We start from the raw sequence: 26,475 nt of genomic DNA on the forward strand, positions 1-26,475 counted from the left end.
ACAGCTCGTGCTATACAGAATACAAGGTCACAAGCACACCCAGGAACTATTACTCATGCACCCAAACTATGAATGGGACTATGCTGAACATACCCTGTGAAGTAGTTGTGCCATAGATGAACTACTCCTCAAGGATTCCCACAGCCCAAAAGGCAGAGTGCCAAAGTGAAAAATGTGGCAGTGTATGCAAAGGTCCCCATCTTGGCACCCCCACTTGTTAGTTTATCTATCTGTTTCGTCTTGTTATAATCCTAGATTGTGAGCTCTGTGGGGCAGGGAGTGTTCTTGCCTTGCTCAGGGTTTAGCATAATGGGGCTCTCTGATCAGGGCCTCAAGGTGCTGCTTCAGTATAAATAAATAAAGAGCTGAAGTACAGCTGTTCTAATCTTTCAGCACCACTTGAGTCATTAAAAATAAAGCATACAAATTTAATATAGAAAAATGCTGACGACAGAGCTTAATTTCTGGGAGAACAGCTGGCTCAGAATTTACAAATTAAAATGAACTTGAAGGTTGATGTAGTAAAATCATGATTTCGTGTCTCCCTCCCACAAAGTAATTACTAAATTATGGCTCAGTTAAATTGGTCTCCTTTCTGGGTGCTTCCCCTTCGCACCTGGGGACAACGTTGTATCTAGTTGCCTAGAAAACTAGAAGGTTAAGGTAGTGAGCAGGGGAACTGAAGCTACTGGAGACTTTGTTACAGAAGGACTGCATTCGGTAGTCGATTCATCGACACTGCTTTCAATTCATGTTTTTAAAAAGAATCTCTCCCTTCTGCATAGGAAAGATTTAATAGCAGAGTACTTCATTACTTCTACAAAGCATGCTGTGGAACATTACTAGTCTATTATGAGGTATTATGAAAACCCAGATACACTTGTCAAAATGAACAAAGTACATTTTGGGTGCATTATCTTTTCCTCCCTCTGCATTTTTATTCACTTCTTCAATTTTGCAAATTAGTGAGAACTTCATAATAGGTCTCCCAGTCTTTAGTGTGGATTTACTGAGATCCTACTAAGAAAAGGAGTGCTTGTGGCACCTTGGAGACTAACAAATTTATTTGAGCATAAGCTTTCGTGAGCTACAGCTTACTTCATCGGATGCAAGTGAGCTGTAGCTCACGAAACCTTATGCTCAAATAAATTTGTTAGTCTCCAAGGTGCCACAAGCACTCCTTTTCTTTTTGCGAATACAGACTAACACGGTTGCTACTCTGAAACCTGAAATCCTACTGTAATTTTAACAAACTGCATTAGAAGAGTGACTCTGAATTTTGTTAATCTTGTATCACAGACTATCGGTGCACATGTATTTCTAATTTTAACTTTCAGAAACTCCACCTACTGAAATTCTTTGCCTTGGAATTCTACACAAATTGATTATCTTCATTCATGGCACAAGTGAATTTATTCTTCTTCTTCGAGTGCTGTCCCTGTGGGTGCTCCACTCTAGGTGTTGGTGCGTCCCAGCGCCGTTGAGTGGAGATTTTCGGTAGCAGTGCCTGGTCGGGACGCATACGCTCAGTTGGTATCTCCCGTCTTGTTGAAGGTGTCCCACACCTTCCTCAGTTCCTTCTCAACCATCCTCTGCTGAAGACGGGACTTGGAGCAGTGCTACTTTTCTTCCCTGGCCTCTGTAGGAAACAGTAGCAAAGAACATAGAAATAGTTATTAGTTACATCCCAGTTGTTTCTCTTCCTTTAGTGTAGTTACATAGTTAGTTACTTAGTTTAAAAAAAAAAAAAAACTTTTTCGCTTCAGGCTTGTCTCCCGCTGAGACACTTTCCTCTGCCATTTCTAATTCATAATGCCAGGGGCTTCAGGATTCAAAAAGTGTGTTTTCAGTCAGGACTCAATGCCACAGTCGGGTGGGCACTCACGCTGTGTGAAGTGCCTTGGGGAAACTTACGTCCCCACAAAGTGCCTCCACTGTACGAGCCTCAGGTCAAGACCTTGGCGCGACAGGGACCTGTGGCTTAAAATGCTTCTAATGGAAAAACCCCTGCAGCCGCTTTCGGAGACGGGGAAAGTTAAACCCGCTCCCACATGCTCCCCAGCCAGATACGAACCAGTGGGGAGCGTTGCTTCACCCTCTCTGGAGAAGAGGCAAGAAGCATAGCAGTCTCAAAGGAGAGACTTTAACAAGGGTAAAGGGTCTCCCGCGAGATGCTTACCCTCTGTGCTGACAGCGCCAAAGGCAGGCATCTCAGCCTTTTCTAACACATCAGCCGCAGCTTGCGCAGAAGCAGGGACCCGACCTCCCGCGCGAGGAAGGTTTCCGCGGCACTGGTCCCCTCGGCACCGAAAATAGATGCAGTGCCGACAGCGCGCTCTACCCCGGTGTCGAGAAGAACGTCGGCACCGAGCCTGCCTCCCACCCGGGCACCGGCAGTGGACTCCCGGCAGGGCACCTCCAAGCACTCCGCGGCACCGCTGAGTTTCACTTTCACTTGATAACGCGCTAGAGCACAGAGCAGGCTCGGCGCAGCCCAGGGAGCAGGAGCAACAGTTTTTCACTCAATGTGACCTCTCAGTGCCACCTGATCCTAGCTCCCTGCTCCTGGATACACAGGGCTCACTTTTTGAACAGCTGCTCTCCCCACCTAAACGGGCCTTTACTGACCTACCTTTACTGACAGCGAACTCGATATAAAGCAGCAGGCAGAGTTCTCCCCACGTGCCTCTCCTCCTCTATTGGAACCTCTTCCACATCAGGTCATGGCTAACAGCCACCAGCCTTCAGTTTCCCTACTTCACCCCCACCATGGTCAGCACCTGGGTTCTCATCTCTCAGTGGTGCCCTTGGCCACATCCTGCTACTCATCCTCAGACCTCTTCCACCAAACCACTACCTCCTTCTGTGCCTTGATCTCCAGCTCCATCCACTTCTAGAGCACCTGAACCCCCTCCTGAGAATGTGAGCTACACACCATATCCTGACTCACCGATTCCTAACTCTCCATCAGCTTCAGACGGAGATCTCTTCCCTCCGCCTCCACAGAACATGGACGACTGTAAACAATTTCAAGAACTTTTCAGGAGGGTGGCATTCAGTCAAGACGTTCCCTTAGAAGAGGTTCAGGAGACACAACACAGACTCCTCAGAATCCTTCAGCCGTCTGCGCCCTCAAAGATCGCACTCCCCATAAATGAAGCACTCCTGACAAACTCCAGCTTCTTTATTGCCAACTTGCAAAAAGGCCGAACGTAAATACTATGTTCTTGCTAAGGATGCTGACTTCCTATTTTCTCATCCACCAGCGAAATCTCTTGTCATGGATGCAGTCCCCCAAAGGATGAAATGGCCACAATATCAGCCCACCCCGCAAGACAAGGACCTTAAACGCCTTGACGTCTTGGGTCGCAAGATTTATTTATAACCCTACCAAAGACCCCACACACAACAGTATTATTGGCCTCAACCCAAACCATATGACATAACTAGGAATCGTGCTAGACCCCCTCAGCGCAGACAAAATCAAGCTCAAGCAACCATCTCCCACCCATCGGGGAATAAAGAACAATTTTGAAAGGTTGGTTGAGGGTCTGCACGGCCACCCCTTGATTCCACCACCTACTTGTCCATTTGGCCACCACCTCCAGAGTTTCCAACATGCCTGGCAGTGGATTACACAGGACCGCTGAGTCCTCGAAATAGTTCAGTCTGGCTAATCTATCCCGTTTATATCCTACCCTCCTACCCTTCTCCATCCATCTTCAGGGACCCCTCTCATGAACACTTACTTCGCGCAGAAGTGGCTCACAACTAGGCGCAGTGGAACCTGTGCCGACATAACATCGAGGGAAAGGGTTCTACTCCCATTACTTTGTGACCCAGAAAAAGACAGGGGATGGAGGCCTATACTAGACAACTGAACAAATTTGTGAGGATACAAAAATTCAAGATGGTCACACTGGGCACAATAATTCCTGCACTGGATCAAGGAGACTGGTTCACAGCCCTGGACCTATAGGACGCTTATTTTCATATATCAATTCATCCAGCTCACAGATGCTTCCTACGATTCACAATCAGTCACGACCATTTTCAATAGAGAGTTCTTCCTTTCAGACTCTCCAAAGCGCCGAGAGTCTTTTCCAAGACTCTAGCCGTGGTTGTGGCTCACCTCCACAGACCTCCATGGGATCTCGCTTTTCCCCTACCTGGATGATTGCCTCATCAAGGGCAACTCCTATGGCGAGACACTTCAAACTACCCATTTTGCCATTTCCCTCTTTCACAGCCTAGGCCTCCAAATAAACATCCAAAATCCACCCTGACTCCTACACAACAGATCGAGTTCATTGGAGCTCATCTGGACTCAATCCAAAGCAGAGCCTCGGTCCCAAATCACAGATTATTCGCTATCACACAGCTTATACACATGCTCTCTATTCGTCCCAGGATACAGGCAAGAATGTGTCTATAGCTCCTTGGTCACATGGCAGCCACCACCTTCATGGTCCAGTATGCTAGGCTACATAGGAGATGTCTTCAGTGCTGCTAACTCCTCCTCCCAATGTTCTAGCTTCCCTACATTGGTGGACAAGACTAGAAAACCTCTGTACAGGTGTTTCCTTCCAGCAATGATCCCCAATGCTCATACTCACCACGGATGCTTCCCTAATTGGTTGGGGAGTGCATCTAGGCAGACACAGGGCACAAGGCCGATGGTCCGCATCAGAGACACGCCTACACATAAATTTCCTAGAGCTCAAAGCAGTGAGGCGAGCATGCCTTCACTTTCTTCCCCTCATAAAGAACAAATCTATTTGGGTCTTAACAGACAACATAACATGTATGTTCTACATCAACAGACAAGGAGGAGCCCAATCTCATTCCCTATGCACGGAAGCCACCTGACTATGAAATTGGTGCAAACAACATCAAATACAAATCATTGCTTCCTACCTACCCGGCTGGCACAACACTACTGCCGACGCACTCAGCAGGCACTTCTCGACAGAACATGAATGGGAACTGCACCCCACAATACTTCAATAGCTCTTCTCCCTCTGGGGCACCCCGTCAATAGACCTCTTTGCCACAACCCAGAATCGAAAATGTTGCCTATTTTGCTCCAGAGAGGGACTCGGGACTGCATCCCTAGAAGATGCATACCTCATCCCGTGGAACACCTCTCTCCTGTACACCTTCCCACCAATCGGTCTGCTAAACATGGTTCTTCGGAAGATCATCGACGACAAGGCCCAGGGTCATACTTAATGCCCCGGTTTGGCCGAGATAGACATGGTATCCTTACCCGCTCTGCCTGTCTTCCCATCATCCATGAGCTGTCCCCAGCAGGTCAGATCTTCTTTCCCAGGACAATGGATGGGTCCTTCACCCTCAGCTCCAAAAGCTCCACCTGACAGCCTGGTTCCTTCATTGTTCCAAACCATGAACTAGCCTGTTCCAAGCAAGTCCGATACGTCCTCCTGCATAGTAGAAAAGACTCCACTCGTAAAACTTACCTGCAGAAGTGGAAGCGTTTCACCCTCTGGTGCTCACGTAATCACTTAACACCCAATACGGTGATCGTCCCTAACATCCTGGGCTACCTTCTGCAAATAAAACAGGATGGACTCTCGCTCAACTTCATCAAAGTACACCTGGTGGCGCTTACTACCTTCCTACTACTGTTAGAAGGTTACTCACTCTTTACCCACCCCACCATAAAACGATTTCTCACGGGTCTGCAAAATCTCTACTCTGAAATGTAGCCAACGGCAGCTACACGGAATCTTAGCCTCGTTCTTCACAGTCTCATGAAACCTCCATTCAAGCCCTTAGCTACCTTATCTCTTCTTCATATGTACATAAAGGTAGTTTTCTTAGTTGCAATAACATCAGCAAGGAGAGGAGGAAAAATAAGCACCCTGATGGCCTATCCTCCCTACACAATCTTCTCCAAAGACAGTCATTCTGAGATCACGTCCTAAATTTCTCCCTAAGGTGGTATCCACCTTCCACCTTAATCAAACAATATACTTACCTACTTTCTATCCCAAACCTCACAAGACTCCGCATGAGGCAACCCTGCATACTCTCGATGTCAGGCGAGCAATCGCCTTTTATTTAGACAGGACTAAGCCATTTCGTAAGTCCCCATGACTCTTTGTCTCCATTACTGAAAGATAGAAAGGTATGGCTGTCTCTAAACAACATCTGTCCAAGTGGATCTCTTAACTGCGTCAGATCCTGTTACCTCATTCAAAATATTCAACCGCCCGAAGGCATTAGAACTCACTCCACTCGAGCTACGTAGACATAACGTACCCATTCCTGACATCTGTAAAGCGGCTACATGGTCATCTGAACACGCGTTTGCCAAAAGCTACACTATCATGCAAGATACCACGGCAGACACCATAGCAGGCCATACAGTGCTCTCTACAGTACTCACTGCCGCATCTCCAAAGTCCCACCAACCACAGTGGGTACTGCTACACGGTCACCAGAGTGGAGCACCCACAGTGACAGCACTCGAAGAAGAGAAAGTTACTCACCTTGCAGTAACTGAAGTTCTTCAAGATGTGTCTCTGTGGGTGTTCCACTCCCCGCCCTCCTCCCCTCTACTTTGGAGTACTAGTATAATCTCTCCACCGTAGAGAAGGAACTGAGGAGGGTGCGGGACGCACGCGCTCAAGAAGATTCCAACAAAATGGGAGATAGCAACTGAACGCGTGCATCCCGTCCAGGCACTGCTACCAAAAATCTCCAATCAATGGCACCGGGACGCACTGACATCTAGAGTGGAACACCCATAGGGACACGCATCTCAAAGAACTTCAGTTACTGCAAGGTGAGTAACTTTCCCTTAGCAACTCTTATTTAATTATAGTATTCTCAACAACTCACGCTACACTCCGTGTATGGTTTTGCTGCATTCAAATTGTTTCCATATACGGCCTTTTAAGAATGAGGAAACTATTGGGATACTGGCAGGTTACGCAAAATGACTTTCTTGGCAATGAGATCTGAAATGCTTCGTTCTCGCATGGTATTTTCTTAGCATAGGTTTTCACATGAGAAATGAGCACAGTGTGCTGAAGCAAAAAGTTTCCACTGACACACAGAGACTTGCGTGGTGATGCTCCTATTAAAGTTAATAATGGGAGTTCCCGGGTAACTCCCATGTGCCTTAATGGGAGAAGAGATCGCTGTGTCATTGGACAAGGATGACTTGAATAGCTGTTGCTACTAAATCTTTGTTAATAGATATTTTGAGCACACTCACTTCGGTGTTGCTGCATGTTTTATAATGGTGATGAATGTGACTGAGTGTTAATTATTTCAATTATTATTCTAATAGAAAGATAGATTGTTTTAACTGTGGAAATGACTTTCTCTTTCATTGAAGCATTAAACGATCAGCATGGAATTTCCTAATCCAGATTAGGTTAGTTCTATTTTCTAGAATACACGTGAGCATTTTAAATATTTCTACTGCCAAGCAAGCTAATAGAAATTTCTAAGGAACTGTTTGTTTTTGAAATTAGCTTATTGTTCCTATTGGTGTGAGAACTCAAATTTGCTATGGAAGCTTACCCCTGATTTAGCACCATGGCCTTTATAATAGCACAGACGAGTTTGAATCGAAGGGTCAGAAAAGACAATACATTAACTTGACAAACGTTACTGCTCACGGAACTGAAAATTATATAAGCTCCCTTATATTTTATGTAACTCCTAGTGTATCTACTCACAGAAAGCTGGAACCAGTCACTCTCCCCTTGTGCTTTCTGAGAAATAGCAAAAACGCCTGAGAAATGCGTGGATAGAGGCGGTTTCAGAAATCGCCTTCAGAGCTGTGTTATGTAAAAGAACAGTCATACACACTCTTTCTGTAGTGCTGCTGGCCTGTGTGTGGCACCTGTTGCTACATACGTTTTTTTTTCTTTGGCTTGCTTTGCATGATTTTGCTTGTAGGTAAGCTTAATTTAGAGCATACTTCTCTCCTTTAAAGCAGATCAGAGGGTAGTCTATTGCATATATAAACTTCAACACTGAATTTGCTTCAGTTAACATAAACTCGGCAAGTGAATGACAATGAAAGACTAAAGACTTCTCCTATAGCACATCTCTCATCTGCCAAATAAAAATGATGTGCACCGTATATGCTGTTTCACCTCCCAGAGTTTCAGGTTTCCTGGATCTGTGAAAGTTAATGATGAGTAAACTCCCTTACATAACTTCCTCTTCTCCATGGCGATTTTGGTCTGCTCACTTAATTAGGGATCTTCTCAAAAGTTAGATTACATGAAAAATAGGTTTCCCACGACCCCTCCCAAGTAGTGTTGTCAAGATCAAATAAAGTGATGAGACTGACTTCATTTTGGTGAAATATGTACTAAAATCCAACAAGAGCTTAATATGGTACCAGTCCTCAGGACTAGTATATCTCTGTCTTATTGCATATACTCTTACAGGTGAAACCATAATTCTTCTTTCCTCAGCTATACCACTCCTGGTAAGGGTGCAAATAGAAATTACATGGCAAAGGGGATTGATAATCAAACCAAAGTGAATTGTATGCAGATGAGAAGTTGATTCCCCGCCTGCATTAAAGTTCGGACTCTGAATATTACTTTTAATTTCCATTAGTGCCTGCTCCCTACTACTCATTTCTCAGTGGCTGCTTGCTTTTGGAATAGGAGGGGGTGGAACTGAGGCTGCTTAAGAGAAGGGAAAGAGGGTCCTTCTATGTCCCCATCATGTATGGAACTGCTTTCAGGGGATCAAGAAATCATCTTGCAGTGGAACTCTGTGTGGAACTCTTTGGTGGAGATGTGAAAGCCAGATCTGGGAAGAGAAGAGCAGGGACTATCCTCTCGCAACAGCATCCTGAAGAGCATGTGCTGTAGTGCCATAATACTAGCGCTGGGAGCCAGTGCCACAGTTATGATTACAGCATACAGTCAAAAGTTAATGAAGCAGCAAGAATAAAAAACTGCTCTGGGCCAAGGTCTGGAGCTTACAGCATAAGTGTGATTCTTCTCTGAAATGTGACTGTAAAAATGGCGTTGTGGTGTTCCATATTTGAGTCTTAATTTCCATATCACATCAGCTTATTATACACATAAAAGGTGCTAATTATATGTGCCAGCCCTGCAGAATTATCTGGGACCTGAGAGACATGTTGGCTTCTTTCCTTCTTACACATCCATGCTAGTAAGAGAGATCCTTCATGGCAGATTATGGTTTTTGACCCTGGTGTACCCTATTGCCTTCAAAGGCAGTGGATAGAAGCTCAGTAAAAAATTGTGTAATTGATGCACAAGAAGTAGTTGAGATCATTCTTTCTTAGCTGTGTTGACTGTGCACAGGTGTTTTTTTTTTTTTTAAATTTAAAGAGAAAATGTTCTTGACATTAAAGTAGCAAGGACTTCGACTGCACAAGGGGAGCAGATCTGCTAAGTAAAAAGGTGCCATTTTGACATACTGTAGTTGGTATTAAGAGAAGAAAAACATTTCATGTCCTGGGTCAGTGCTAAAAAGAACCAGTGGTAACCTTTGAAAAATCACAGATGCCAAATTCAAAAGTCATCTGATGTTGTAATTACCCAGGAGTTCAACATCATTATCTAGATAAGCTAGGAGGCTCATTTAAAAATAGACCATTCTGATCTACTACATTGCCTTTCCAATCTATTGCTCCTTCAGTTCTAATCTGACTTCTCAGCTCAGCAGCCAACCAGGACTGCTAAATCTATACCCAAAAGGATATGGGCATCCTAGCTATCAATAGCATTTGTTGGATGGAGAGTCGTAGTTCCTTTCAGATCACTAACTCTAATTGTCAGTGAGATATTGGCAGTGTCCCTTGCAGTCGTAAACAGATGTGGTCTCTGAGTCTCTGCAGTCAACCTGAAACTGTAACTCGGAGAGATGTGAACTGCACCATTCATCCCACTGGGATGAATAACTTTGAAATGAAATGTCAGAAATCTACTTACTCTGTGCTACTAAACCACTCCCCTCCCCTCACTTTCCTTAGTGCCAGAACCTCCAGCTGTGTCCTACCCAACTGTCAAAACCCTCTGCTTCACAGCTATCATAATTACTGTTTCTTTTCAATATAAAATTCCGCAGCACATTGAAATGTACAAAATCAAGTGGTAGTGCAAAGTTGAATTTAGTAACATATTTATAAGGTTAATCTTTCATATATACGTCAATGAAAAATTCCATCAACTAAATGTACTTGAAGTGGTAGAATCTCTAGACAGCTGCACTGGAACACTGCAGGGGCCAGAGGACTTGGTTGCAGAATTTAGGTCAACCTTGCTTCAGAGTGCACACCAGGTGATTTGAAATTAACCCTGAAAATTGGTCAGAATTCAGGCAGTGAAGGGATATGCAAAATCAGGACCTTTCTAGGTATTCTAGTGCCCTAGGCAAACTAGCAAACTGCCATCCCTTCTCAGTCCACAGTGACTAGTTTGCTACCCCTAATAGTTTGCTACCCCCAGCAGCCACCTGTTCTGTACCTTCTGACTAAGGAGTACTAATCAGAGTGATGTGGATTTTTTAAAAATGGGCATTGTCCAGTTTATTAAAATATGGAAGATATATTTCATGTGTTTAAAAACCATTACAAAACTACTCAATATTCAGTTGCATCTGCACACACAAAATATCTGGGTGATAGCAATTGCTTTGTGGTCCGGTGTCTTGAAAGTTGTCAGATGAAGTGTGTTGGTGGACCATTTCAAATGCTTTCTGGGCCACTAAGCTCTTGCAAGTAGGAATTGTCAGATTTTTCTTTCTGACCAACAGTTCAGGATCCCTAATGCTTTAACTGTAGAAAAACTGTTTTTCTTTCTTCATATGTGTACTATACATTTGTCTTCGTGTTTGTGTGCGTGTAAATAAAATGTGCATGCGGGGGTATTTATATAAATCAATAACCAATATTTTTTGGTATAGGGTTAAATCTGAAAAATAATATTCTCAAGACAGATCTAACATCTGTTTAGAAAACTAATACAATCATCGTGTGTTATTGTCCAACAGCCTACGAGCTGGTCATCATGAAATTATTAGAAACTTTTCCCAGGTACAGTACTCCAAAGAATGTCAAAGTTAGCTTTGGTGACACTCCAAACAAAACTGCTGCTTCAAAACTTTCCCTACAAAGAGAAGTAGCATAATTCTCAGCAAACATCCTTGTCATCAATTGTAATCTCTTTTGGGCAGCAGTCTTGTCCTCTTCTTTGTCTGTAATATGTCTCTTATGCCATTGGGTACTATATTAATGATCTATGTACTGTATAAATGTTGCAGGATGTATCCCAGTTGATCTGGTCACACTGTAAACATCATTAAGTCAACACATGTTGCAACATATCCCTGATTATCATGTGGGCAAGGAGATTTTTCACTGCAAGCTCTCTGGGGCAGGGACTATCATATATGTATAAGTATGTATGTGTGTGCGTACACATACCATCTATCACACTTGGCCTTAAGACACCACTATAGTATAAATAATAATAACTGATAACATTACTGCATTGGGAACTGGAGATCGAATAGCTGGTCTTGTTTGATTAAAATAATTTCTTTTTCGCTGGACGAGATAAAGCTATCGGAGAGGAATGCTCAGGTTGTGAATAGGGTGGGTAAGAAGGCAGTATAGTAATGGAAGAGGGTATTGAACCTGTGAACTCTTTCCACTCTGTTATTGATATATTGTGTTTTGCAAGTAATCAAGCATCAGTAACCAAGACAGCAGCTTGCTGGAGCCTCACATCACTGGCCCTTTGTAATATAGCATTTATATGGGTGAAAAATGAGGACGGGGAACTATGTCAGAGTCTGAATGTTAAATCTCTTCACCATGGTATGATCTCTGTAGATCTATATACTGTATTATTTAGAACTACATGTTCTCCTATATCTTACTTGGAGAAGCCCTGGGTCAGTTAAACAGTCAGTGGGTGTCATTCTAAAATTATAAGGAATATAGAAAGTAACTTGCTAATGTTTAATATATTGTCTGTATTCCTCTGTCTGTGAAATCTATATCCTGTTGTTTAAACTTTTAAGAAGATCCCTAACAGGATTAAAGTCCTCAGCAAGCAGACAGAGGCAAGCTATTCAAAAAAACAAGGTCATGCTGCAGGGTTGTTGGGTGGGTTTTTTTTGGTAAGCACAGGAATCAACAAAGAGATGTTATATAACTTCTATTTATATCCTACTTGCTCACTAGCTGCAGGCATACGAGAGTAGCAGAGAAGGGAATTTAATGAGCTCTCAGGGCTTGCTCACCTTCCAGAGCTGGTAGGAGCCAGCTTGTTTTTGAAGTGCGTCAGCAAATGAAACTGGTGGTGGGTGGGTGGTTGGGTAGGTGGACTGACTTGTTGCTATGGTTTTCTTTAATTCCCCTGTCTCTCAAGAAGATCGTACACCTTCTTTGGAGTCTGTAGACTTCCGTGTTTCTCACACCTCCTCATGGCTCTCTAAGGAAGTGGGATACATGCTTTTCCCTACAAAAGCTTTACATGAATCACATATGTGACCTGTTGTGTGCATGGGTGCACGCTCTTATGCGTGTGGAGAGGAACTCAAATAAAAGCCCTGTGTCAAAAGCAAGTCAGAGCCCCAAGTCTCCCATGCTTTTAGAGCCATCTGCTCCATGTTTTCAGGAATTTTAACCCCCAAACTGAACAGACACATGCCTCCCGATGAGTCACCATTGTTGCCTTGTTGGCTTCCCTGTCATCTCAGTTCACCTCATCGCCCCTGTGCTTCTCTTTACTTTAGTGTCTCTTGTGAATTATTTGCCAGTTTAAATTGGAGATCATCAGGCTTTTAAATCCCGCATTTGGGAATGCATGTCTAATACAAGGGCTCTTCCAGAAACAAGTGACTTAGCTCTCCCACCTGATTTCATTGTATTGTTTGGGGGGGAAGAATACTGTTACGGGGCTCTGTTACTAAGCAGTTAGGTCCCTCCCCAAGAGTCTCCTTAATCAGATTTGTTAGAGCACAGTGTTTCCAGTTCAGAGTATAGCCCTGCAGGGGAGCATCAGTAATATAAGTGTGCTCTCCGTGTGCGTGAGTATTTGCAGAATATGTAGCTAGGATTGTACAGTGATGGTGTTCCCTCTGCGCTTACAGTGGTTAAAGGTGAAGTGTAAAGCAACACTGAAAAATGGCTAGTTGGGGGATTCAGCAGATATTCCTTATGGGCTTAATTCAGGCTACAGAACATGTTCAACTCAGAAATATTTTAACTAACAAATTTTAGGTTTCATGGGACTAACGGTATTACTAAGGACACAGAATGATGGAATTTTAGCAGACAAGGAAATACCAAAGGATTTCTTAGGAGTATCAGAATTTTTTTTTTTAAGTTAACTTTCTTCTGTGCTGAAACCCCTTGCAGCCTGGCTAGGGGGAACATAAAGGGTTTGTTTCTGTACTAGACTCGGTGCTTATGTTAGCTTTGCAGTTTATTTTTAAAAGCGTGAAATATGGCTGCCTTGAAGTACAGTCTGGCTAGATGAAGTAGGGGTGAGCTTTTTGCAAGCACACCTTCATAAAACTAGTGCAGGAGTTTTGGAATAGTTCATAGTATAGGGTGACCAGATGTCCCAATTTTATAGGGAGAGTCCCGAGTTTTGAGTCTCTTTCTTATATAGGCTCCTATTACCCCCCCACCCCTTGTCCTGATTTTTCACACTTGCTGTCTGGTCACCCTATCATAGTGGTAGCCCACCAGGGATAACCAAGACAAGCTAACTTTCCCATAGTCATTTCTCTCTTACGTTGGAGTAAAAGATCTGCTGGTTCCAGGCCAGAGAGGTCATCTTTTTCTCAGTAGCTGAAGGGACTTTGCTTTTGGAAACATTTCTGCTTAGTCAAGTTTATTGTTGAACAATTTCTCATGAAACTCGTCTTCATTGATTGACATTTAGCTCTATATGGAGGGGAGAGTTAGTTTTTACCAGCTCAACATAAGCCTTTGAGTTTTTGCCAGGTTTACTTTAAATTAACTGTTTGGTGGTGGTTAAACCATGACTCATGTTTTCCTGAGAGATTCTCACCCTACTAATTAATGGGATTTCCTGGAGTTTATACTTGTAAGTTTACTTGAGGCGGTCTGTCAAAACTGTACTTTAAGGGTGTGGTCCAGAAAACATTCTGTCCTTCTAATGCCAAAGGCATTGCCTCATTTGGATCTTAACCCATGGCTTTCTTAAATCCGATCACCCTTCCTTCAGGAAGGAGAGTGAGTATGAACCAACACACTTTGCATACAGTGTTTATTATATGGGTTTTGATTATACCTCTTGCCACATGAGCGTGCAAACAGAGAATATAATAGAGCCTATAATTATCAAGTCTGGGAACAGAAGCCAAGCTATTTGATGTGAGAAGCACGAATGTTCATCTTTCCGGTTTCTTGGTTAACAATACGAACAGCTGTGACTTTAGGGCAAGTCTGGTTAACAGTTAACTGAATAGATTAATGTGTTCCCAGAAAGAGTGACAAACATACACATAAAGACGTGAGCAAAACCTGATAAGACTTTGAAAAGTGAGAACCAGACACAAACTGCCTTCAGCTGGTCCCTGGCATTCTAGGTTTTTCCACTTGGCAATCCTTTGTGCTGATTCAGTGTGCACAGGCCCACACGTAGTTAAGCAGGTTATTGAGTTTAAGTTGACTGAGTCTTTACTGCCCTTTGTGATGCTGTACTTCTTCAGTTTGCTCTAAAATAAGACATCAGTCAGTAAAGTTTACAACTTGCCATGTGATTCCATGTTAGTCTGCAAAGGGCAGATAGTTGGTTTAAATTGTTAACTAACCTGCTTGCTACCCATTGCTGAGGCATGAAACATATTAAGAACCACTTGCAAACACTATTGCAGTTTATCCTAGCTCTGTAATTCCATCTGTATAAGCTTCTTCCATTTTGGCCAGCTGCATTTTGTACTGTTAAATTCCAGAAAATACATCAGGCTCTAAGATACATTTAAGTTTCTCCTCTCTTCAAGGTCCCTGATATTGAATCAACCTGTGAGAGTTGTGGGGAGGAGAGTTGGGTTTGGTTGTTCGGTTTTAGTTGTTGGTGGTGTGTTGCATACTAGGTGAATCATTCTGATTGATTATTTTTTTATTATTATTCAATACTGATGTCCACATTTTAACAAGAATGGTAAAAAATTGGAGAGGGTGCAAAAAAGAGCCACAAAAACTATTTGAGGGTGGAAGAAAATGCTTTATAGTGAAAGACATAAGAGCTCAGTTGGTTTAGTTTATCAAAAAGAAAATTGAGAGGAGACTTAGTGTATAAGTACTTCCTTGGGGAGAAGATACCAGGTATCAAGGGCTCTTTAATGGAGCAGAGAAAGGTACAACAAAAATCCAGTTGCTGGAAGCTGAAGCCACACAAATTCAAATTGGAAATTAGGCACAAATTTTTAATGGTGAGTGTGATTAACCACTGAAACAAACTACCAAGGGAAGTGGTGGATTCTCCATCTCTTGATGTTTGTTGTCAGGTCAATATTAGATTCAATATTCCTTTCTGGAAGTTACACTTCAGCCAAATACGAATTACTGGGCTTAATACATTTCACACAGTTACCCATGTAATGGCCTGTGTTATACAGGTGGTTAAACTAGATGATATAATGGACCCTTCAGGTCTTAAAATCCTATGAATTATTTGTACTCCAGTAGCACCTACGAGGGGAAGTCATGAGCCAGGCAGGACCCTATTGTGCTAGTATATTAAGTCATTTGGATGTGGCTTTAGTCCCTTTCGCCAGCAAAATGTTTGATAGAACATTCTATAGATAGTTTGGGGGGGGCACTGTTCTTTTAAACCATTTGGTGTTAAACTGTTCAGTAGCTATGTAATCCAAGTCTATTTTCACCAAATATAATTTCCCCTAGTAGGGTAAAAGTGAAGGTAGGATTCCGATTTGGTCAGTGGGTTCCTTGTTTCTTCTTGAAGAGGAGTTAGTGGCTCAGAAAAGCAAGGAGAAACTATGCTTTTAGCAAAGATTTCACAGATTTTAGCAAAGATTTATGGAACACTTACCCTGTGACAGTTTTATATAGACTATTTGCATTAGTTTCAGATGAATCTGTCAGGCTGATTCTCTTTGAATAAGGACACTGACCTGTGCTGAATTCCTCTCCTTTCCAATCCCCTTGAAACTAACTCAGCCCTGAGCTATGTGTCAAAGTGCAGTATACCATAGAGACAGCTGAAAGTTGCTGTGTTCCGTTTGGCTTGCTCAGCTCTGATACCTGCATGGAAACCATCTACTGCGGAAATGCAGATTTTCCTCAGTTCACTGCGGGAGTTTGGACTTGTGAACCTTTACCTTCAAACCCTACCTGGGGAAAAATGGAATTTTCCTTCTCCTTGTGTGTGTTTACATAATTTAAGAGAAACAGCCTTTAACTTTTCACTTTTATAAATTTGTTAGTCTCTGAGGTGCCACAAGTACTCCTTTTCTTTTTGCGAATACAGACTAACACAGCTGCTACTCTGACACCTAACTTTTCACTTGGCTCAGTAAACTTTGAAAATTAATTATGAATGGTTTGTGGCAACTGCTTAACAGAGTCTCTCCTTTTGTCTTGTGTGATGCAGCTGAATAGCTCATGTTGTGGATGTTAAATGTACACAGTATATAAATGTGTTGGGTTCTTATTCCTTCTGTGGCTATAGCAATTAATCACAATCAGGTTGCCTTTGGTGTCAGAAAGGAGTCGTGATTCAATTAATTGTTTGGCCATGAGTGGCTGCGTTTTGGGGATGTTGCATTTCATTAATGTAAATGTGCTTCTAAGGCTGTTTATTGAATCCAACGTTCATGAATCAAACCACATGACCCACCACCCCACCCCCTTGTGTCAGATGATATTTCTTGTTTCATGGCAAATGACTGTTATGAAACAGAATATTGTCTGATTATCACTGAATTCTGCAAAAACGGACAGCTGATCCAGTGTCAATATGCAGGTTTGGTAACAGACCCAGTTCTTGTGATGGAGCATTATTCTTGCAGCAGGCTTGGCTTGAATATTTTATTTTTTAAGGAGCTCCTCCTACTGAAGGGCTAGGGATGTTTGTGCAACATCGTTAAAAACAGCAAACGTGCTTTTTAAAAAGCCTAGTTGAAATTTGAAATAAAACGAACTAATTGATGGGGACCTCTGCTAGAAATGGACAGAAGGAGGAAGTGGCAAGGGAAGGAAATAAATATGGGGCAAACAGAGCCCATCTTAAAATGGGACAGGATGAGGAGCTTTTCTCAATATGAGGGAGAGGTGGGTTGATATAGGTATGAAAGGGGCACTCTAAGGTCAAACTCAAAGGCACAGCTGCTTGTAGCTCACGAAAGCTTATGCTCAAATAAATTTGTTAGTCTCTACGGTGCCACAAGTCCTCCTTTTCTTTTTGCAGATACAGACTAACACGGGTGCTACTCTGAAACCAGCTTGTCTCAGCCATTCAGATGTGCTCATCACCTTAAGAGCTAGGTGCCAAATGCTACAAGACAGTCTCCTGCCAATCTAAGATACAGTAATGGGATTCCTAACCAGCAGGCGGGGTGCAAATGTAAATATGAGTCAAGAAAAATCTCACAAAGGAAGTTTAATGTAGTTGTATTGTTACGGGTTTGAAATCCAGCAGATGCCAGCTACTCTGCCCTTTGATAATCGGGCATGTGAAGGGCACAGGCCGGGGATGATATGGACCCAGTGAGCTCATGTTTGTACAGGTGTGTGGACTGCCTAAATAATCTACCATGTGTTACACTTGTGCAGACATGGGTCATCCTGACATAAGCGTCCCGGGTACCAATTGTGACTGAGCTTCTCATTCCCACTTTGTCCCTAGAGTTCCAGACTATCCTACTGGAATATGCTCCCTTTTAGTGGGGAAGGCCATAATACAGTACAGTCCATTGAGCTCTATACTGTGGGTCACAGCTACCCACCCTATTCTTCAGTCAATATGCAAGAGTCTACAGGTCCCAACTTTAAAATCCTGTCTCATTCTGAATAGTCTGGCTGACTGCTCAAGGTGGACTGTTACATGCTGGGAACTGTAGTTTGTGTGCTGCCCAGCCCTATCAAAGATGAGGTTGGGTGCAGTCCGTTCCCTTTTATGCAAATTAAATGCAGCCCTTGGGCTCACAGCAAGTTACCTATGTGGCCCTAAGTTGGGCAAACGGGGCTAAACTTCCCTCACCATGGCTGGAGAAAACACAGATGGATCCAATCACAACGAAAGCTAGTGGCGCTTTTATGACCCTCAGAGTGGCAATTCATTGTTTCTTATCTCAGAGCATTGTGCCTGAATGCATTTGCCTAGCCAACAGTCTGTCTGTCTTGTCTGCAAGTCAGAATCCTGGTGCTCCATCACCTGAAGGAAACCTTCATTTTTTTTAATTTCGTAGTGTAGACATACCCTTAGATTCTCTCTGTTAAAATTATCACCTACAACTACCTGCTCCAGCACAACTTGCAAAATCACACCTCTTAAAATAGAGAATCTTGGTAGCTCAGCTGGCTTGGGGTTGACTCATGTATGAGGGTTATAGGTATTCTGACCTAGATTGAACCAATCATTTTGTGACAGCCATTAAATCATGACAGTCATGCACACATGACATGCGAAAAATGCTTTATTGTTCAATGTTCACTTGGCTAGTTTTTCTCTGACATGCAACGGAAAGTCTGTTAAAGCACCCAAACCAAAAAAAGCAACACTACTGAATCTGTCAGCAAACAACCATTACCAACATGCAAAATATTTATCATGCAGTTTACAGAGAAGAAACTTTTCCTTCATCACTCCTTTGTGTTGAAGAGGCTTTTTCTGAAGTAGAAGGTGCTTTCTACGTGCAATCAACTAACACAAAACACCAGCGTGAGAGGCAGAAACTCTTATTTCTCAAACAAATTTTGTAGGCAAAGTCACCCTTTCTAAAACTGATACTATTACTGCTTTTAAAATTTCTTTAGTATTTTCTAGGTCTGATTCTTGCTTATTTGTATTAAAGTAGCGAGTAGAGCCCCCAACAAAGATCAAAGTTCTTCTGTGCCAAGCACTTACAGACACCTAGTAAGAGACATTACCTGCTTCAAGAGTTTACAGTCCAAATAATCAAGACAAAGGTATAGTATTCTTTGTATCTTGGACATGTCCAAAAATCATTGTGAGGCAGGTCTTCATTATCATTTTAACTGGACAGAGCCCATCGAGCAGACCAATCTGATTGGTTAGTCTAAAATACCCAATCTAAAATTAGTGTTACCTACATAAATCCCTCTTCATTTAAACACACAGTCTAGGTGCATGTCCAGTGGAGGGCAGGGAAGGGGTAGCTTTAAAGTCTTTAACTTAACATTTAATAAATGGCTTTTGGTCAGTGAATCATTCTGGAAATATCACTTGGGTTCATATGTCAGTTAATGCTGTTCCTATCAAAAATAGCAAATTCAGAAATCATATCAAAATATGTATAAATCTTGCCATTCCAAAGGATCCCAAAACAATTCACATGCTGACCCTGGGCTCATCACAGTGCCTCTGGAACAATGTGTACCTCTCAATGTCACTAGATACTAGAAGTGTGGTGGTCACTTGTATCAAATCCTCTGCCCACCATCACTTATAGACTTTCTCATCATTACTGCTTTCCATGTTTCTCCCTGCCATTGAGTACCTAGGATCTTTCTTTTAATATTTTTCCCCAGAGATATTAGCATGCTTTTTTCCAGGCTGAATCTCAATTTTTCCCCTATTTCTAATCTCTTTAGAGGCCTGTTGATTAATCCTGACTGACTTGTACTTAACGCCTTCTATAATAATGTAATTTGCAAATATTATGAACATGTTGAGCTTTTTGCTAATGATCTGGAAAGGGAATACATCTTAAATAGGATGGAACCTAAGACCAGTCCCTGTGGTTACCTGATTTTTCCATGTGCAGCCCCAAGTTTTAAAGTTGGCTGTTCATCTTTCCCTTTGTTTATGTCCAGTTACTCAGCCTAAGACACTGTGTTGATGGTTCTGCAACTCTCCACTTCATGTCCCCATCCCTAGTCCTCCCTTCATATTTTAGATAAGTTAAACCCTATCCCCAGCAAAGTTACTGATACTAATTAGGTGTGCAATATTATATTCAGCCTCTTGGTACTTAATACCAAATCTGGATGGGCATGTGTAAAGAAGGGAAACAATACTTTCAAAGCAAAGCCTGTCTAACAGAGGTGTTTAACACCAGTATATACTGTAATATACTGTGCCATGGGCTCAAGGACAGCATTTTAAAAAAGAAAACCACAGATCAGTCCTTGACTAGCTTCTATATAGATGGCTTTTTAAAAAAAAAATTATCTGTAGGTTAAAAACATTCCTGTGTGTTACTAGGTTAATTGTCTGAGGCAACTGTTTTAACTGGTTTTCAGAATGTAGTTCACAGTTTCTCCCAGAGGTTTGCTTCTGTGTGGGATGGTCTGTATTGTCCTGTATTCCTGGTAGATTAATTCAGTGTAATGAAGTCAATATTATCTTAGTTTCTTATTTGTCCCCTTCTAGCAATTATTTGAGAGACCTATTGGTTATAGTTGAGTATAAAATCTGCCTAGTAAACTTAAGATTCTGTGAAGGGTTTTTTTTGTTTTACCCATTTTTATAATTACTTTGTTTTGTTTTTTCTCAGCCAACTAATTCCCTCCAACTAGGGGTAATTAAGGCTTTCCTGGTTTACGAGAGACTGCTCCAAATTTCATGGGGTCTCATGTAGGTATCAGCCACCGGGTTTCAATAGTAGCACTCCCACTCTCCCACGGTAATCAAAGAGGTAACATTATTAGTCTTTCAAAGTAAGTCCCTCTGCTACTGTTCTAACCAGAACTGCCAAGGAGTGATCAAAGACAGACATTCCAAGGATTGCCATGTGTAGTCTGTTTCTCAGAGCAGCATGCAAGATATATTGCCTTTCCCATTTTTAATTTGTCTTTTCAATAACTCTGACTTCATCCTTATTCATCATGGGAAGCTTTTGGATCATGAGTTGCTACAGAATGCTAACTAATTTCATAATACTCTGCATAAGGTGACCCACTTACAAGTTCATCCTCCAGTCATGTGTAAGCTCTGATCCTGATTTATGTAACTTTTCATCAGAAATTGTCTGATCGCTTACTGTGTTGGCTCCTTGTGAGCTGTAGATTTGCATTCTCAGTCTCAGGGAAAAAATTGTCTTTTTCTACATGTATGGACAGAAAAACAAATGAACAACAAATATTAAAAACTGGTTAATACTTTGAGCTTTTTTGTTGCTTCTAAAGTTGCGTTATATAACGTATTCTATTTTAAATCGCTCTGCAGCAGACAGATCAAAGCACAGAAACTCCAAATTGGGGAGAAAAAAAAATCTTTGTACTGTTTGTACATTTTAGGGATCTGAGATTAGTGCTGAATGTTAAACCTATGAGTCATGATCATTTTGACTCAACAGGGAGAGCAGGAAGCATAGTGTTATCTGTATATTTCATTGCTAATGTTTGGCTTCTATGAGCTGAGACCCAAATATGTATAAAGATATTCCATTGTGCTTACCTGGAAGGTACATGGGGAAGTGTGCCATATAAATGTACAGGGGATAACATGATCAATTGCACTATCTTTAAAAGTATATTTGGAAATATTAATAACAAAGCTAATGTAACTGAGACACATTCTTGGACTCCTTAACTAGACGATCTAGTCTTTGTTCCTCTAGGGTTCTGTCTGTGCTGAAATCTAATTAGATTTTTAGTCCTTCAATCCATAGTGCACAGTATATAAGGGCAGGTGAAATAATTTCTTGACTCAAGCCTTTGTATAAAATATATACTTGTTCCATTTCTTTGGTAGCATTCGTTCTTCTGCCGATTAACAGAAGATAAGAAATCTGAAAAGTTCTTTAAGGTTTTCTATGACCGCATGAAGGTGGCACAACAAGAAATCAAGGCTACAGTCACAGTAAACACCAGTGACTTGGGAAATAAAAAGAAAGATGAGGACTCGGACAGAGATGCACCAGTTAGGAAAAGAGGTAAATCTCCAATTCTTTGCTTTGAAAAGTGACATGGGAGCAAGGCACTGTCTTTGTTGAACTCCTTGTGACTGATGCAGTAATGATCTGATCCACAGAGCAAAGTTAAGAAGAGATCAGTGACATCCTGCCTTGGGATTTCAAGAGCAGCATTCCCTCTCCATCCATTTGTGAGATTGTACTATTGAAATGATGAAATGTATTTGAGATGGGATTCTTCCAACTTGTCTAGCCTGAAATGCTGCCTAAATCTGATTGATAGTAATGACCCTGGACTGTAGGTTATGGTCAGTGCCTTTCTAACAATAACCCAGGACTGGAGAAATAGCTTCTTACGCAACAGGTCTTCTTCAGGTTATGACATGCTTGTGACCTGTTCCCTATCAGGTTAATATAAGGATTAAAAACTTTACTGTGATTTGTTGAAAAGTGTGAAAAGGGTAACAGGCTATCAAGCTAACCCCAGCATCTTGCATTGTACTAAATATACTTGTTGAAAAGGATCTGAAGATGGTTAGCTGGTCTGTGTGTGAAACTTTAATAGGAAATGTGTGAATAGATTTTTTTTTTTTCCCCTAATCCTTTTGTTCAAATTACCAGGTGGAAGGTCTTTCATAGGTTCCATTCTCATGTATTCTAGTGAAAGAGCCCACAACCCAAATTACAGAGGAAGTCCGGGATCAGTTGCTAGAGGCCTCTGCTGCTACAAGAAAGGCTTATAATACATACAGGCGGGATGCTGATCCTGATGACCATTATTCAGCTGCGGATGGAGCCCAGCCTGCACCAGACAAGAACAAAGATGACTTGGAAATGAGCGCTGTGATTACAATAATGCAGCCCATTCTCCGTTTCTTACAGCTGCTCTGTGAAAACCACAACCGGGATCTTCAGGTACCATAGGCAGATGTGCATGTTGAGTTAAGTCATTGCTATCACATCAACCTCTCTAATCTGTGCCACTTTCCCAGGAGAGCCTCAGTTGACCTAAGAGAACCATGCATGCCCTCGTCTCTTCCAAATCCCAACAAACAGGATGTTTTGTGGATTGCTTGACACAAACTGTGCTGCAATGAAGTCTGTCCATGGCCGCCACCTATGGCATGAAGGCACTTTCTTCTCTCTCCCTGGCTCTTTCCTGGCCCCAACTGCTAGTGTCCAACATTCACTGGTTTAAGGAACAGCAGCCTTGAAATTCGTTCAAAAAATAACCATCTCGTGTAAAATTTAGAATATATATTTAAACAGAGCAAGCACTGATTCTAGGTCAGGGTTTATTGCTTTTTTTTTTTTTGAGAGGCGGGAGAAATGTAATGGGGAGATGTGCATCCAGAAGAGCAATTAGACTATTGAAACCCCGATCCAGCAAATTACTCAAGCGTGTGCTTAATTTTCAGCATTTGAGTAATCTCATTGACTCCAATGGAATTGTTCATGCGCTTAAAGTTGAGCATGTGATTGAGTAATTTGCTGGAGTGGGTCTGAAATGTGTACCTTAGTAATCTTAGCTGGTGTGTCTAGTCCTAAAGAGAGACGGTTCTTGTTTACAGATTGACTGACTGTAATTAGCATGATTCTTGTTCAGCATTACTACAGCTAGTGGCTTAGAATTGAATGTAAATCAGGGTATAGTATATATTAATTGTCTTCATAAAGGAGGAATAATTGCCTTAATTGCATTATTATTCTCTATTCTAGAACTGTAAGACCTTGCATGAGTGCTTTTTAGACCTGACAAATCAATTCCATTGAACTTGAATGCCTGGTTGCTGGCAATATTTTAAATCAAATCTGTTTGTTAATATTCTGTGATGTGAGCCTGCTATCCCTGAACATTTTGTAGTTATGGTGGCTACTTATATACCAGGATGTTTCTTATTTTTTCCCCAGACTACTCCAGCTTTGTCTTGTAAAACAATTTTCTTACCTCTAGCAACCTTGGGGATAAGTAGGGTGCCAGTTTTATCGGGTAATAATCCAGCCCACACACAGAATCTCTTTTGTGCTACAGTCTTCTACTAGGCACTTAAAGCTATCGAAGAGAAATTGACTGTGAGCCAATACAGAAACTTTTTGGATGGTGCTGCCTGCATTGCTCACCATCCTGAACAATTGAATTCCATGAGCAGCTGGTAGTTGCATTCTGCTACAGGAGAGGGAATTAAATTAGAGGTGAGAAAAGCACTATTTCAAATATAATCCTACTACTTCTTAGCTGCCCCAATAGTCTCCTTTCTCCCATGGTCCCAAGGGAGTAGTTTGCTGGTCTAGCTTTAAGAACGATCACAAATATAGAATATTGACAGAAGGCCATAACATGACTCCCTACTAATATTGCCAACTGGATGGCTCTTTACAGGAAGAGTAACAAGGATTTCATGCGTCTTCTAGTTTGCCATAAATCAATTTGTATGGGGCCTTTGAGTTTTAATACTTACAGCTTTACATCCAGCAGGTATCTATCAAACATTTTACAAGCCCTTAACAACTGAGTGGGTTGACGATGAGCAAATATAGGAACTAGCAAGTCATTGCTGTTGTTGTTGTTGTCCTTTGTGACTTAAGGTGATGCATTGCTGTAAGAATCTATAGAAGAGTATGTTCTTCAAATTAGGAGGAAACCCTTGCAAAATGATCTATGGGATCCCAACGCTGCTCAGTCACTTATCAGTCTACTCCTAGTTTCTGAAATAAAATTGCAGATTGCACCAAACTGTCTATATTTATTCTCTTCCACTTGTAGATTCTTGAAGGTACATCTATTGAATCCATCTGTATTGTTCTATTCACAACAATGAGGAAGGAACTATTAATTTAATATATATTTAGCACGGCCTTGCTATCCACTTAAGACCCTGCAGGACTTGGTTGCCTGTGGCATGCTATGGATTACTTCTCATTTCTCTCCATTTTTCTTTCTGCACTCCAAAGTTATTGACACACTTCTAAGATTTACTTTAGATTTCCAATTAGACCAGTTCTTTTTGGTATATCACTGAGCTCATGATAAGAGCTCTGCCTTTTAAACAAAGTTGGAATAGCTTTGAATTGCTGATCTGACTGTAGGCAGGCTGTAATCTGTCTTTGGCTCAAGATCAAGACTGTATCATTCAATTTTATTGTAAGGGTAGCTCAGCAGTGAGGAGTCCCTGCTATATCCTGTGCATCTGTTAATTATATATTTTTGCTGAAGTTGAAAATGTAAAGATTTTTTTAACTACTTCCCATGTCCCTATATTGTAAGTGTCCTCTGTTAAGCCATCCCATCCTCTTCCTCCCCCTTTTGGGGGGGGGGGCAAGGATTCTTTATTGAAAGATTACATAACATGCTGGATACAATTATCATGGCCCACGTTATGGAGGGGAAGTGGAAGTCAGTGGAATTTCCTTCATACATCTTTCCTATATTTTCTCATTCTGCATAAAACTGCTACTTATAATTACTTTCATAAGAAGAACACAGTGACAATATAAACAAAAAAAAAATCATTCAGGAAACTTCTGACTATAAACAAAAGATCACCAGGGTTGGTGGCCCATTAAGGAAAGGGAAGAATCCTTTGCTTCTGTGCAGACAGGCTGATCTATCATCATATACAATCTTTAGATTTCAGCAGATAGGTATAGAAACATCATATTGAGGGAAATATTATTACCCCTATCCATTTTCCTGTTATCAAGTCATCTCCTGTGAGATTTAAATATTGCATTAATTGTTTTCTCTGGAGAGCCACACTCAGAGAGGGTCTGAGTCCATAGATTGAATCCTGCTTTTTCACAAAAAGCAGGAATAATCATAACTTTTCCCCCCAATATCTTTATTTTCTTACTCATTCCGAATCCTAGGAGGCATACCATAGGAACTGATTATTCGTTATAAGTTACACATGCTGCAGGATAGTAATCAGCCTTGACAGCCTCCCAGGTTCCCCACTCTGGTACTTTGAGTGCAGAAGGTGGGGGCCCGCAACAATTCTAAACATTAATACTGGCCACTCCAGGCTGATATTAAACTCCCAAGGTTACATTTTTTTTCTGACCTTGGATGGGTAGATGCTGCCACCACCCAAGTGCAAATAAAACCCCTTTAAACACAGGAAGGTGCACTTGGGAATTCCTCCCTGTGGGGTACCTTCAAGCCCTTTCAACCCCTGCCCCTCTTTGGGGAAGAGCTGGGGAAGAAAGCAAAGGATATCAGCTGTTGCCACCAGCTAATTAAACAACATATGCGCAAACCTCTTCACAAAAACACAATCCTGTTTTCAAAAAAGGTAAATTGAATTAAAAACTAAAAGAAATAAAATACGTCTGGAACTTAAACTATTGCTAGACAGACAAAAGGGGAGTCTTGTTTCAATTTTTAAAAGTTCCAGCCTT

The 26,475-nt window shown here is 41.7% G+C and overlaps 1 protein-coding gene across 4 annotated transcripts in view; it reads left to right on the forward strand.

The window, feature by feature from the left end:
• Positions 1-26,475, forward strand: part of ITPR1 (inositol 1,4,5-trisphosphate receptor type 1) — a 254,472-nt gene that overhangs the window by 168,249 nt on the left and 59,748 nt on the right. For all 4 annotated transcript variants that reach the window (XM_038408402.2, XM_043518035.1, XM_043518036.1 and 1 more), the window contains 2 exons: positions 21,918-22,098; positions 22,739-22,992. In XM_038408402.2, the coding sequence (XP_038264330.1) occupies positions 21,918-22,098; positions 22,739-22,992 (435 nt within the window). The remainder of the gene's footprint in view (positions 1-21,917; positions 22,099-22,738; positions 22,993-26,475) is intronic.

The sequence above is a fragment of the Dermochelys coriacea genome, chromosome 7 (genome assembly GCF_009764565.3).
Source record: "Dermochelys coriacea isolate rDerCor1 chromosome 7, rDerCor1.pri.v4, whole genome shotgun sequence".
Classification (NCBI taxonomy): Eukaryota; Metazoa; Chordata; order Testudines; family Dermochelyidae; genus Dermochelys; species Dermochelys coriacea.